The sequence below is a fragment of the Mauremys reevesii genome, linkage group 1 (assembly GCF_016161935.1).
Source record: "Mauremys reevesii isolate NIE-2019 linkage group 1, ASM1616193v1, whole genome shotgun sequence".
In the NCBI taxonomy this organism is placed as follows: domain Eukaryota; kingdom Metazoa; phylum Chordata; order Testudines; family Geoemydidae; genus Mauremys; species Mauremys reevesii.
The window spans coordinates 201,894,911-201,909,093 of NC_052623.1; the positions used below are offsets into that span (position 1 = coordinate 201,894,911).

The 14,183-nt window shown below is 41.8% G+C and overlaps 2 protein-coding genes across 5 annotated transcripts in view; one reads left to right on the plus strand and one right to left on the minus strand.

The window, feature by feature from the left end:
* Positions 1 to 14,183, plus strand: part of CMSS1 (cms1 ribosomal small subunit homolog) — a 385,325-nt gene that overhangs the window by 88,061 nt on the left and 283,081 nt on the right. The window contains exon 2 of one of the 3 annotated variants that reach the window (XM_039537809.1): positions 12,085 to 12,132. The exons of the other annotated variants lie outside the window; for them this stretch is intronic. Within the exon in view, the coding sequence (XP_039393743.1) occupies positions 12,085 to 12,132 (48 nt within the window). The remainder of the gene's footprint in view (positions 1 to 12,084; positions 12,133 to 14,183) is intronic. 3 annotated transcript variants of the gene reach the window in all.
* The window catches only part of FILIP1L (filamin A interacting protein 1 like), a 157,073-nt gene that overhangs the window by 82,134 nt on the left and 60,756 nt on the right, over positions 1 to 14,183 (minus strand). The window lies entirely within an intron of this gene.

The window sequence follows — 14,183 nt, forward strand, 5'->3', positions numbered from 1 at the left end:
TTGGCCAACCCAGCTCCATTTAAAAAGAACAGGAGTACTTGTGGCACTGACAACAGAATAGTGAATGAAAGTTAGTAGGCGTGTATAAACTGTGTAGCTTCCAGTTACTTTTAGGATTTTGCTTTTTCAAATGTGTGACCTTTCCAAAAGGTATATTTATTCCATGTGAAAAGAACTAACATGAGAGCTGTCTGCTATATGGGCACAATGATCTGCTGTGCAGTAATAATACTTTAGAGAGGGAGTGAGAGAGAGCACCTTTCATCTGAAGATATCACAGCCCTTCATAAAGTATTAAAATCCAAACATTATTTAGGTTGTAATCTTATGTCAGGGACCTTATTATAAATGTTATTAGGTAAGTGCCAATAACATGCACTTGGGGCTGCATAAGAGACACAAAAGACAAAGCTTACATTTTAAAAGAGACACACAGAAAATGAGGTGCACTGGGAGACCTAGAGGATGGTGATAACCTCTGTTCCACATCCTCCTTGATACTTTTGCAGCATCCAGTCCTCCCTGTTGTTTCTCTCTCAAGGCCCTTTTGCTTTCCCTCTACATCTTATCCCTGGACAACCTAATCCACTTGCACAAATTCAACTAACTTCTCCACGCTGATGATTCAAGTCTCTCTCCAGACAGGATCACTCCATCCTGTTCCATATGGAACTATCTCTCCGATGTGTTTACCTGTGTGGCCAGAGTGTGGCCCTTATCACCAACTCAGGCTCAATATGAACAACAACTCAAGCTTTTTATTTTTCCTGCCCTGGTTCTCTCTGTCCTTTCCCCCTACCTTATTATGGACATCACCACCATTATCCCCAGCACCCCTGTTCTCAGCCTCAGAGTCATCTTTTGATTTTCCTCCCTTTTATTTTTTCACAGACATCCAGGCTGTTAATGTGTCGGCTTGGTGCTTCCTTTGCAATATATTTATTGGAAAAGGGCTGTGTGGGCAGGTGGGACTTGAGAAGGGAGTCGGAGGCATTCAATGGCACCAGGTCCTTAGGTGAAGACCTCAGTGGGGGAAGAAAGGCAGAACTGTTTTATAAGATGATAGCATTGACGTTGAGGAAGACCATGAGGCCTCTGAAATGAGAGAAGGAAGCAAAGGTGGGATGTCATCCAAGGCTGGGTGGGGTGGGGTGGATGTCAGAGGGATGAGCAATGTGTTGTGTGCATGTGTATTGGAGGCAGAGGTGTTGGAGAGAATGGAGTTGAGGATTTGACTGTGGAATCAACTACAGTGAAGGAAAAGACAGGAACCTCAGGGTGTAGAGGTGCAGAGAGGATGGGGATGTTATAGAGTGGAACATTGTAATTGCCATAATGGATTAGACAGATAGTCCCACCTAGTTTAGTATCTTGTCACTGAGTATGGTTACTACAAGATGCTTCAGAGGAAGGTGCAAGAAATCCCATAACAGAAAAATATGTAATAACCAGACCATAGAGGAAGTTTCTTCCTCATCCCCTAGGCAGTTAGAAGTCATGTTTGTCTATTCTGTAAAGTACCTCACAGACTTCTGTGTGTAAATAATAATGAGGCTCAAATTCTGCTCTTGAATGGGCATGTGTAACTCCCACTGAAGCCAAAGGGAGGTGCACATATCCCACAGCACAATTTGCTCCTAATTAGTTAAGCATAATATCACCTTTGAGGTAAATATTATACCTATCATACAGATGGAGAAACTGAGACAGAGAGAGATTAAATGAGTTGCTGCCACGGTCACTGACAAAGCATGAAATAGAGCCCGGGACTCATGAGGCCCAGTTGTGTGCCTCTACCCATTAGACCACAAACATCCAAGTAAGCATATGTGAGAAGATTTTTAGGATTAAAATCATGGACCTTTTATGAGAAAGCGTCCATTTTGTTTCTGGTTACTTGTGATGTGCATGAATCCCTGCTGTGCCATTTCCTGTTAGCTTTGAGGTTTTTGTCACATAAATCCTATTAGCAACCTATTACCACAAGACCTAGGTGAGAGGATTCTGGGATTTTCCCAAATTGAAAGGCCTATGATAGAAAATTGATTCGGGAGTAATTTACTCCCCCTAATCCCTGTTGTTGTGTCAGAGAAGTGGCCTGATTTACTTAAATGCAGCAGAGATACATGTTTAGAATTATTGTGACAGTAGGCAAAAAATGTATTTCATCAGTTGCAAAACATGTATAGAACATGTATAGAAATGATGACAAGAATAAAAGAATTAAGAGAACTAGAATGATTAATGTATTATTTAACAGCTGAAGTATATGAGGAAAGATGGACCAAGAGGAATAAATTCGTTAAAATATAATTTTTTTAACAGTAATGTGTATGCTAATTATACCCCGTAATCTGTACTGCCTATACTCCTGTGTACACCTTTATCTTGTTTGTTTGTTATATTAAATGTCCTGGTGCATTTTGTGAAAGGTAATAGAATATTCCAATGCTGATATTTTAGTTGTTTATCATTATCCCCATTTAATATGTGGAGAAACTGAGGCATAAAGACGAGTGATGACTTGCAGCCACATAGCAAGTTATTTCCTGATCCCTGTTTCCATGGCCTAATTAAGAAAGTTGAGTTGACAAAACATCTTAAAGAAGATTTTCTTACTGAATAGGAAAGTGGTGCGGCTTTCCAAATGGGCATAAATTTACTTTGCAAAAGCAATCTTAGTGTCTGTGTTCCCTGCAATTGGAGTTGTAATTTCCGGTTTGGGTAGATGTACGCACACTCACATTCAGCGAGTGTGCTAAAGATAGCAGTGTAGCCTTGGCACCACTGGCTAGCTGCCTGAGTACAGTCCCATTTGAGATTATAGGTAAGCACTTCTGTGGCTTGTCTGCCACCCATGCCATTGTAGCTACACTGCTATTTTTAGCATGCTTACTTAATCAAAGTTAATGTGTTTGTCTACTTGGGCTGGAAATTAAACCTCCTGCTGCAAGGTAGACTGCCCCGTGTGTTCATCAATATTCTGGCTCTGAGCATCCCCACCCACACTATCTGTATTGCTATTAAGCACAGGAGCGATCTGCATGGAAAGGATGTACATAGCAGCCCCTATTGCAGGTTTTGGGAGTTTATACATGTCAACGTATGTCTCTTGCCTGGTTACACACATTGATGATTCTTGTTGCAGAGGGCCTGTGAAGCAATCTCTGCCACTTTCAGATGACTCTGCCACAATTATGATGACTTACCTTTTTTTTTTTAAAACCACCTCTCCTATATTGTGGCTTTACCTGAAATAATCTTTAATAGCCCAATTTTCAAAAGAGCTCAGCTCTCATTTAGGCACCTAAAATGAGGAGCCAGATTTTCCAGTGAGCTTTGCACTCAGCAGCTCCTATTGCTCATAATAGGACCTGCTGGTGCTGAGCTCTTTTGAAAGTCTGGCCCCACTTCATTTAGTTCCTAGATGGGAGGTGAGCTTTAAAATACAACCCTGGTTGTAGATGCTGAATGCTTAAAAATCTGGTGTTAAATATTTTTTTAAAGTATAGATTTTTTTTAAAGGCACACCTGCCCTTAGTTCTCTCACTGCACTTTTTACTTTTTTTTTTTTAAATCAATAAATAAAACAGTTCATTATGTAGATGTTGCCACAACTCTCCACATCTCAATCCCTCAGAAACGGGGAGGTTGGTATATTTGATGCTATCTCTTTTACTCTATGTGGTCAGGCAGGCTCTTGAATGTTAACCTTTGTGAAAATAGCATTACTTAATGCAGAACTGCAGCTTACAACAAGAAGTAGGTTTTCTGACTTTTTGGTTTCATTTGGATGGGCTCATATTACTTATGGGTGGGATATTCAAAAGTGCCTAAGCGATTCAACAGTACGAGCTCCATTGAAAACAGTGTGACTTGTGCCAAGTCACCTAGGTGTTTTTGAAAATCCCATCCTACTTTTTTGTGCAGTTAGATACGTTATATGCCTTCAGATAGTTTGTGTAGTTCTCCTTGGAAACCAATTCCTATGTGAAAGGAATTTCCATCCATACTGCCCCTGAATGATTTTCATCGAGTCACTATTGATGGGTTATTTGCTAACTTCAAGACCTGTAAAAACTCTGCCTGGGATCTGAGAGTTAAGGTGGGTCTCTCCTTGTTCATCATCATAAAAATAAAAGATTCAGCTCTATTACACTTGTACAGCCTCATTGGGTTTGCACAGGTGTAGCTGACTGGAACTGAGTAAACAATTTTGTTGGTGCACAAATCCAGCTGTGTTTCTTTTTTAGCTGTACTAATTCTGCATTAAGGCTTACAGAAATTAAAAGCACTAAAAACTTATTTTTTGTCACTGTGTCGGCGGATATAAATGAATACACACAATGATCAGAGTAAGCAGGTGCCACAGTAAGTAGTGTTGAGTTAGGAGGTGCCATTTTTATGTAGTAACCTTTCAGAATAGAACTGCACTATCTTAGCACTACATATTTAAAATAGGCAAGGTTTTTTCCCTTGTTAGAAAAATAACTATTATGATATACATCTTATTCTATTTCAGAGTAACTATCTTTCTCTGGGTGATGCTGTAACGCATGGAACATAGCTAGTCTAAATACAAGTACTAATTTATAATGCTGATATATCCTGAGGTAGACTGTAGCTCTGTTCTGAAATCTCTACTACAGGATTGCGTGCTTCATTTAAGAAAACCAAGATCTCTAAGGGCTTGTCTAAACTTACTGGGGGATTGAAGAGTGGCGATCAATGCATCAGTGGTCGATTTAGCAGGTCTAGTGAGGGCCTGCTAAATCAACCGCAGATCACTCTCCCTTCTACTCCTGTACTCCATCGGATCAAGATGAGTAGGGAGACATTGCATAGTCTCCCTACAGTAGACCCTGCAGTAAGTAGATCTAAGCTACATTGATTTGAGTTACAAACATGAAATTCAGACCAGGTTAATTCTAATGATTTGTAAAGTTTGAGAGCCTATCTGGCAAACCTGGGATGATTTGTGGTTTCAAACTGAATTCATGCAAAATTTATAATGTCACATGGTTTAGACATAAAAACTGATGAAACATGACTGGAGTTTTGTTTTCAGTTTCTTCATACCTGAAATTAAAGCAAAACTTGGAGTGGGAACCCATGCAAATCAGTACTAGAACTCTGCAAAATATTCTCCTCAACAAGTGGGACAGTGGGTGTGTGATGTTTGATGCCAACAATGGCAAAGAGTGATGAAGATCCTGTTGTTTCACTCTCTTTTGGAGCAAGGTCTTTCGAATGAGTCACTCTTTCTTGGGCCACATTCTTGAGGATATAAATTAGCGCAGCGTTTGCCCTTGTATGTGGAGCTGAAATAGGATATTTCAACCATCACTTGTTTCCAGGCCAGGCTGTCACATTAAAAAAAGTTCTTGAAGTATGTACAGGTGATTGTCTCCAGTCTCCTTTCATTGGGGGTGAACCTTCAAAACTCTGTCAGAGGGTACGTCTACACTACGGGACTATTCCGAATTTGCATAAACCGGTTTTGTAAAACAGATTTTATAAAATCGAGTGTGCGTGGCCACACTAAACACATTAAATCGGTGGTGTGCGTCCACGGTCCGAGGCTAGCGTTGATTTCTGGAGCATTGCACTGTGGGTAGCTACTCCGTAGCTATCCCATAGTTCCCGCAGCCTCCCCCGCCTCCCCTCCCCCGCCCCTTTGAATTTCCGGGTTGAGAAATTCATTGTCGCGGGTGGTTCTGGGTAAATGTCGTCAGTCACTCCTTCCGCTGGGAAAGCAACGGCAGACAAGCATTTCATGCCTTTTTTCCCTGGATTGCCCTGGCAGATGCCATAGCATGGCAATCATGGAGCCTGTGTAGCCTTTTGTGACTGTCACCGTATGTGGACTAGATGCCGCTCACAGAGGCGATTCAGCAGCGCTACACAGCAGCATGCTTTTGCTTTTGCATGATAGCAGGGATGGTTATCAGCCATATTGCACCATCTACCATACCATAAATTGGTAATAAGATGATTGTGGCTACCAGTCCTTTTGCACTGTTCCATTTGCTGCTGTCATAAGTGCCCCTGGATGCTCTTAGCCAGGGGCGCAAAAGCCAAAATTGGGAATGACTCCCTGAGTCAATCCCTCCTTTTTGGTATCTAAAAATAGAATCAGTCCTGCCTAGAATATGGGCAAGTCCCCTAGTCCTGCCTAGAATATGGGCAAGTGTACTAGAGAACCACTGTATCAGAGAACCAGAGAGCACAGCTGCTCTGTGTCAGATCCTGCAGAAATTATGAGCTGTATTCTATTCACAGGGGGTGCTCCTGCAACAACCCCACCTGTTGATTCCGTTCTTCCCTCAGCCTTCCTGGGCTACCGTAGCATTGTCCCCCCACTTGTGTGATGAAGTAATAAAGAATGCAGGAATAAGACACAGTGATTTGTTAGTGAGATATGAGTGGAAGGCAGCCTCCAGCTGCTATGATAGTCCAGACAGGACAGTAAGGAGTGTGTAGGAGAGGAGCCCAGCATCCCTCTGCTAGTTCAGGGGCACTTGAATCTTTTCTTTACACATGAAGGGTGGGGGCTGATGGAGCTCAGCCCCCTGTTTCTATGACGATGATGGTTATCAGCCATATTGCACCATCTACCATGAAAAATTAGGACCAGGCACCCTTGATCGACCTAACAGATGCTGGTCATCATGGTTACCAGTCCTTTTGCACTGCCCCTTTTGCCAATAGGCTGATGATGAGGACGGGTACCAGTCTTATTGCACCATCAGCCACCCATGGCGGGCGAAGCAAGGATGTTGGTGTTGAGTGCTGCAGCATCGGGTCTATCTGCAGCATTCAGTAAAGATAGGGTGACATGTTAAAGAGTCAAGAGAGGATTGTTTTCCCTTTCACTTCTGGGGTGGGTAGGGGGGTGCGTAAATTGCCGAGCTATGCCCTGACCCACCGCGGACACTGTGTTTGACCCTAGAAGCATTTGGAGCTCAGCCAAGAATGCAAATACTATTCGGAGACTGCAGGAACTGTGGGATAGCTTGAGTCCTCCAGTCCATGAGCGTCCATTTGATTCTTGGGCTTTCCGTTACGTTTGTCACGCAGCAGTGCGCTGAGTCCCTGCTATGGCGTCTGTCTGGAGATTTTTTAAAAATGATTTTGAATTTCGTCTTCTGTAACGGAGCGCTGATAGAACAGATTTGCCTGCCCTTACAGCGATCACATCCGCATGGTCCATGCGGGAGCTCTTTCTTTATTTTGATTTTTAACTGCATCGCCACCCGTGCTGATCGGAGCTCCACGCTGGGCAAACAGGAAATATTCAAAAGTTCGCGGGGCTTTTCCTGTCTACCTGGCCACTGCATCCGAGCTCAGATTGCTGTCCAGAGCGGTCAGTGGTGCACTGTGGGATAGCTCCCGGAGGCCAATACCGTCGATCAGCGTCCACACTAACCATAATCCGATATGTTAATACCGATGCTAGCGTTACTCCTCTCGTTAATGAGGAGTACAGAAACCGGTTTAAAGAGCCATTAAAATCGATATATGGTGCCTCCTAGTGTGGACGGTTGTGGCGTTAAATCGGTTTTACGCTCGTAAAACCGATTTAAACGCCTAGTGTAGACCAGGCCAGAGTTACAGTGTTGTGTGTTAATGTGTATTCATAGATCAGGAGAAAATTTAGTTCTAATATGAAGATGATCTACACAGGCATGATGCTTCAGTAAGAGGTGTGATTGACTAGTCATTAATAACTCAGATTTTATGGCTGTTGCACTGTATTCCAATAGTGAGCCTTTGTCAAGCATGTTTACAAGGTCCTTTTGAGTTTTCATTAAGTTTATTTAGTTTGTATTGGCTAAAGTTAGCTTACATCCCGTCTATAAGGATTTCAGAGGTTTATGGAAGACTGAAGAGAGAAAGAAGCTGAAGTAACTTTATTCAGTGAGCATGTTTATCCAAATATGTCATCGAACGTCTCAGTTTTCTTGGTAGAAAGCCAGTTAGAGATGAACTGGCTCACACTTCCATCTGATAGAATGCAAATAAATTCAGAATTCTGCTGACAAGACTATTGAAACAAACAAACAAAAAAGGCTTTTCAGGATTTCAGTTGTGGAGAGTTCTTCTCTGATAGTTCCCTAAATTAAATATAGGCTCAATTTTCACATGAGCACCTCATTCTCTATCTGAGCATCTAAATAAATGACTTGGTTTTTCAGAACTACTGAGCACTCACTGACTAGAAAGGGAGTTGCAGGTGCTGTGCAGCCCTGAAAATCAGGCCATTTGACTTTAAAACAAATTCACTAGTCATGAGTTTAGATGTCAGATTACTGTACATTGCTAACAGTTTTCCAATCTCATGACATCCCAAGTATTTGTTGTATGCAAATTGAAATGGGGCAGCGGGGGCATTTGCAAGATAAGTTGGAAGAATTTTCCTATTCGTAGTGGATTTTATTCCACTATCTGGATGCAGGAACTTCTGTTTTTCCAGCCTTTAAAGAAAGGAGTAGTTAGATTTGGATGTAATGAGATTTCAGTAGGGTCGTATTCATCATTTTCGACAGCTTGAAGAGAGAGGAGAGCTGGTAACTTATCACTTGTCTCTTAAGTTTTGTTGTTGTCTTTAATGCACCTACACTAAGAACCTCGGAAGGGTGCACCTTTCCCAAAACCAAATAAATATTCGTGTTGCAGTAGTGCTCAGAGACCTCCAGCAAGATCAGCGCCCTGTTGTGATAGGTTCTGGGAAAACACAGAGGAAGACAGAAATAAAATATTCCTCCCTACCACATCATGCTTTTAGCCGTGCTTCATAAAGGTGACTGAAGAACAAATATTTGTATCCATTGAATGTGCTAGCTTGCACCAAATTATCGAAAACTTCTTTCTAGAGGTGGCTACTCTGCAGAACATCCCTCGCAGGGCTTACATCTCTTCAAATGACTCAATTAAAGCAATGTTCTTTAGAATGCCAGCCTTAGGTCCTCATTCACAGTTCACTCATCTTTGCATAGGCAAAGTCTCATTGACTTCAGGTAGCATTTTGACTGTGTAGATATTTGGTAAGTACTTCAGGATTTGGTCCAGGAAGACATGGATTGCTACACCAAGGTAAGTGTGGTATCCTGCCAGTGGTCAATGTTGGGTGCTTCAGAGGAAAGTGTAAAAGCTCCATAATGTCTCTCATTGCTATTTCATGTGCAAAGATGGCTTGGCTAGTGGTAGCTTAACATGTATTAAAAAGTCTGTCTGTTAATACCGTTATATTTTTCTTGGAAATAAATAATTGTTGTTTTGTTTTTCCATTAGCTTTAATTGAAGCTGCCTCTGATGTGTTCCATTAGCTCACATCTGACCTTTAAAGAAGCTGTGAACAGAAAGCAACCTGGTTCTCTGTTTTCCTGAGTGCCAATGGGAAGGCAGTGTTAGAAATGCCAAACTGAACTGCCCCAGTTCTATTGAAGAATCTTGTTTTTACTCAAAGATACAGTTCCTTATTGCTGAGCATTTGTAGGAAACTTGTTAACCAAACTGCTACAGAGCAAAGCAAGTGCTGATTCACAGTACTCTCCATGGGGCAAATCATGAAGTCCTTTCTTAGTCCTTACTAATGTAAAACTCCTGTTTACTTCAATGGGAGTTGGTTAAGAGTGAGGGACTGATCCGGAGAGGTGCCAAGCACCTCCTGCAAGGTGCTGGATGACCTCAACTGTTTGGTTTTAGTGGTGTTTGAGCATGCTCAGCACCTTACAGGGTAAGGCCTTGTGTGAAGATTTCATGATTCGGCCCAATGTGTTGCTGAATCAAAATACTGTGGCTGAGTAATTTTATCATGTTAGGTAATGGACCAAACACTGAGAGATGTTGAATAACAGCAACTCCTGTTGACGTCAGTATGAGTAACAGGCGTTCCGCAGCTTTCAGGATTTGGCCCAAGATATGTATGTTCAGAGCCATCCCCATGACAGAAACAAAGTGTTACTGTTCTGAAGAGCGGTCTCACTAATGGCCTATTATAATAACTTAACTCAACTAGACAGTCTCGAAGCTGACACTATCAATACTCTTCTGTGTTGCACAGAATATCCTGGATACAAGAATGCAAGCACAAGCTGTCAAAGGCAATTCTGTGATCAAAGCTCATGGTGATATGCCATCTAGCCCATTACTTTTCTGGAGTCCATGAGTTTGCCCTTTTGCCAAACACAGAAGGGGAGAAGGGAGGACTGACAATAGTACTATGTGACTGATATGAGCCTGGAAGTTAGATGTGGTGTGTAATGGTACAATCAATCTATACAAAAGATGATTTTTTTTGCCTGTAACGAAGGGCATTTTGAGAACCTGTTGTTTGCACTCTCCCAGTTTCTGCTGTTTGCTATTTTTATTTTCATTCCAGCTGGTTGGGTAGCTATTTGGACATTTTCAACATAGCTGTATTTCCAGCTAATTTTTTGAAAGTTTCCCTTGGGGGAATAAAAATGTGCCTTCCTTATGGAGAAATATTTTTATTTCTTTTCTATATTTGTCAGCCTATCACACTCAAACTAGCACAGCAATTTTTCTTCTACACTTTAAAGTGAATTTTATTGTTGCTGAAAGATGCTGGATGGACAGCTGTGAACACTGAAGCCTTCTGTCCACAGAACTGTCACATGAGGATCAGCAGTTCAAGCTTTGACATGCCTCTCTCTCTCTGCCCGTGTCCCTCAGCATGTGTTCAGGGTAAAAGGAATGGTACAGTCTCCCTGGCTTTTCATTCCTGGGCTTTGCTTTTCTTAGACTGCTAACAAAGGTGTGTCAGTTTTAAACCTTGATTCTGCAAGATACTGAGTGCCTGAGTTCCCAAGTGAGGTGGACTTTTGGAACTGTACTGAGACAAGAAACTCATTGCATGCAGGTTATTGCCTTTTATTCCCTACTGATTTCAGCTGATGACCAAAATGTATAAATTAGCTTAGTAATGACTAAATTGGAGACATTACTGGACAGAAATATTTAGAGAGTACAAAGGCTTTAACTAAGATTAATGGGATGAAATAGAGGAAAAGGAAAATTTAGGATGAATAATAGACGAGACTAAGTGATGTAATAGGTATTCCGATACCAGTTCCTATTCCGTGAGCCATTCATTCCCTAATATAGTATTTTGAAATGGAACATCCTGACCTTTTTTACCTACCTACCTACCTATTTATTTATTTTTGTAACTCCCAAGAGGCTATTTCTGCATGTACACATATCCTAAGTCTTTATGCCTTTACTTTGGAAAGATGGGACAGGCTATGGTTCAAGTATAATGCACTGCTATTTCAGCTTAGTCACTCTGCTTGGTCTTCACACTTTCCAGTACATTCATGTATTACCTTGTCTGAGTGTGCATCGTTCTTTTGGATGTCATCCACAGTATACATTACAGACTCAAGGAACAAAATGTTTGTGGACACATGAAAAGTTGCATTTTCATGTAAGGGAATTTTGGGGTTATTTTAAAAAGACTTGACTGTAATCTTTGTTCTTAGCAGATTTGGAGCTAATAATTCACTTTACCTTTTCCTGTTTGTGTTTATTAATGCAGATTACAAGCATTGTGGCATTCATTTTCCTACAGAGCTTCAATCATAATCCATTAGAACATTTGTGTGTGTGGGTATATAATATACACCTCTACCCCGATGTAACGCTGTCCTCAGGAGCCAAAAAATCTTACTGCGTTATAGGTGAAACTGTGTTATATCGAACTTGCTTTGATCCACCAGAGTGCGCAGCCTTGCCCCACCGGAGCGCTGCTTTACTGCGTTATATCCGAATTCATGTTATATCGGGTCGCATTATATCGGGGTAGAGATGTACGTAAAAATCTCCAGTGATTTTGTAGCCAAGACATAAATAACTTTCATATTATGTCATGGGAAACTTAATTATGAGTTTTTAGACTGAATGCCTGGATGACTGATGATTGGCCTGTGCTATCTATTCTCATGGTCATTTTTCTCATCTGCGTGTTCAGTTATAAGACTAATTATAGCACTGTGAAGTAGTTCAACATTTCTGTTACAAGGAAGAGATCTTAACTGCATTAATTTTTTTCCTTCTCAGACAGGCATAAACCTTTCCCTGGACAACATCTTATTCTGGAAAATCATGGTAATGCTTTCTCACCCTCTTCTCTATCTCAGGAAATGAACTAGAGATTTTCTGTATATCAAACATTTTTTCAAATGCCCATTTGGAAATTTTAGTGCCACATTTTGTCACTTAGCCAGAAATACATGGCATCTTCTTTCGGTCGCAGACCTTATTGCAGCCATCCATGCCTTAGTCACTTTGAGATTAGAATGTGCTGTACATGGAGCAATGCTTCAAGTTTTATTCAACGACAAAACAGCAGAGTTATTGCAGAGCTAAAGATTGTTTGGTGGTATGTTGTCCCTGTGCAGAGATTTGAGTTGAAGAAAACTCAAAATTCTGAAAACCTGGAAGTGCACAAATAAGGTTGCCCTGGCAAACCTACCTCTGCTCTCTTTCAACAGTTCCTCTATATGCCCCAGTAACACATATACCTTTACTCTGCAAGCACCAGAATTTCTGAAATGTACAAATTCTTCACTTCCTTTCACATCCCATTCACTCTCACCCACAGGATTCCATCTAACACTATTAAAGGACAAAAAAATCCCAACTCAACCTATCCACGCTATCTGTTTCAAACATCCTCTACAGTGTATCTTTGGAAGCACCACATTAATCTGCCCTTAGATCAGGAAGTAGCCACTTGCACACCCTCCCCCTCCCTGATCACCCAGGAACTAGTAAAATACACGTTTTCTCAAACAACCAATCCCAAGGCTTGCCTACCACCCATCCTCATTGCCCAACACCTCGGCAGCTGTATCACCACTCCCTATCTCACCCCTCCCCACCCAGTATAACAAAAATTGTTTTTAGGCCGGCTGCTGACTATTCTGCTGTGTTCGTAGTAAACCACTCCAGAAAATAAAAATGTTGTAACAGAGACAACTTGCAGCAAGCCACATGAGTTATTATATCTTTACTGCACAGATATGCAAAGGTTTGGACTTGAAATGTCAGTGGTGGGGTGTTCACTAGGGCAGTGACATCAGCCCGTTCCCTCCAGCAAGCAGGGGCAAATACCAGGAAGGGTAAAGATCTATTTAAAATGAAGGAATGTTGGCATGAGAACAAGTGGCTATAAACTAGACATGAAGAAATTCAGCCTGAAAATTAGAAGATTTCTAACCAACCGAATGGTGAGGTTCTGGAGCAGCTTCCTGATAGGAGTTGTGGGGGCAAACAGCTTAATTAGTTTTAAAAGAGAGATGAACTAATTTAGGAGTGCAATTGTATGATGGGGTTGCTTGTGATGCTGGAGTGAGGGGGCAAGCATCAATGCCGTGGGGCTCACTTCCCATTTGTCTTATGTTACTAAAAGCTAATGCTTCAAGGTTTCAGCCAGCCACCTGCAGAGGTCAGGAAGGGATTCCCCCCTCAGCCTCTCACTCAGAAAAAGTATTCTGTGTTTTTAATTTTTAAACTCCCTCCTCTGAAGCATCAAGGATGTCTATGGTTGGAGATGGGACATTCGGTGGGATGGACCCAGGCTCTGTGGTGGTACCCAGCATTCTCTCTTTCAGGTGCTTGGTTGGCTGGTTCTTGCCCGCATGGGTCTAACTGACGGCCATATTTGGGGTTGGGAAGGAATTTTCCTCCAGGTCAGATTGGCAATGATACTGGGAGGGTTTTTTTTGCCTTCCTTGGAGGTGTGGGTCACTTGCCAGGATCATCTGGGTGTACATCACTTAGTCATTTCCCTGCCTTTGCAGGAACCTCAGTCACTGCTGCACTTTAGTCCCTCCTATGCCTGTGGCACATAATTGTCAAACTTCATGTGGGCTGTAATACTTTGGTCTAATTTTGGTTGTTGGGGATGAGAGGCGGGGTGCTGGGTGGTGGTGACGGCGGCGTTGGCTTGTGATAGGGTCAGACTAGATGATCTGGTGGTCCATTTTGGCCTCAAACTCTGTCATTCTACACAGGCAACCTTAAAGTGGCTTCATAGAAACCCACTTGTGGTTTTTTTTTTAAATTTATTGGTGCAGGTGTGCTGTAATCCTTCCAGCCTGCACATCTGTGCGAGCAAAGAAGTGACCATTTTCTTTGAAGCTATTCACAGTTTG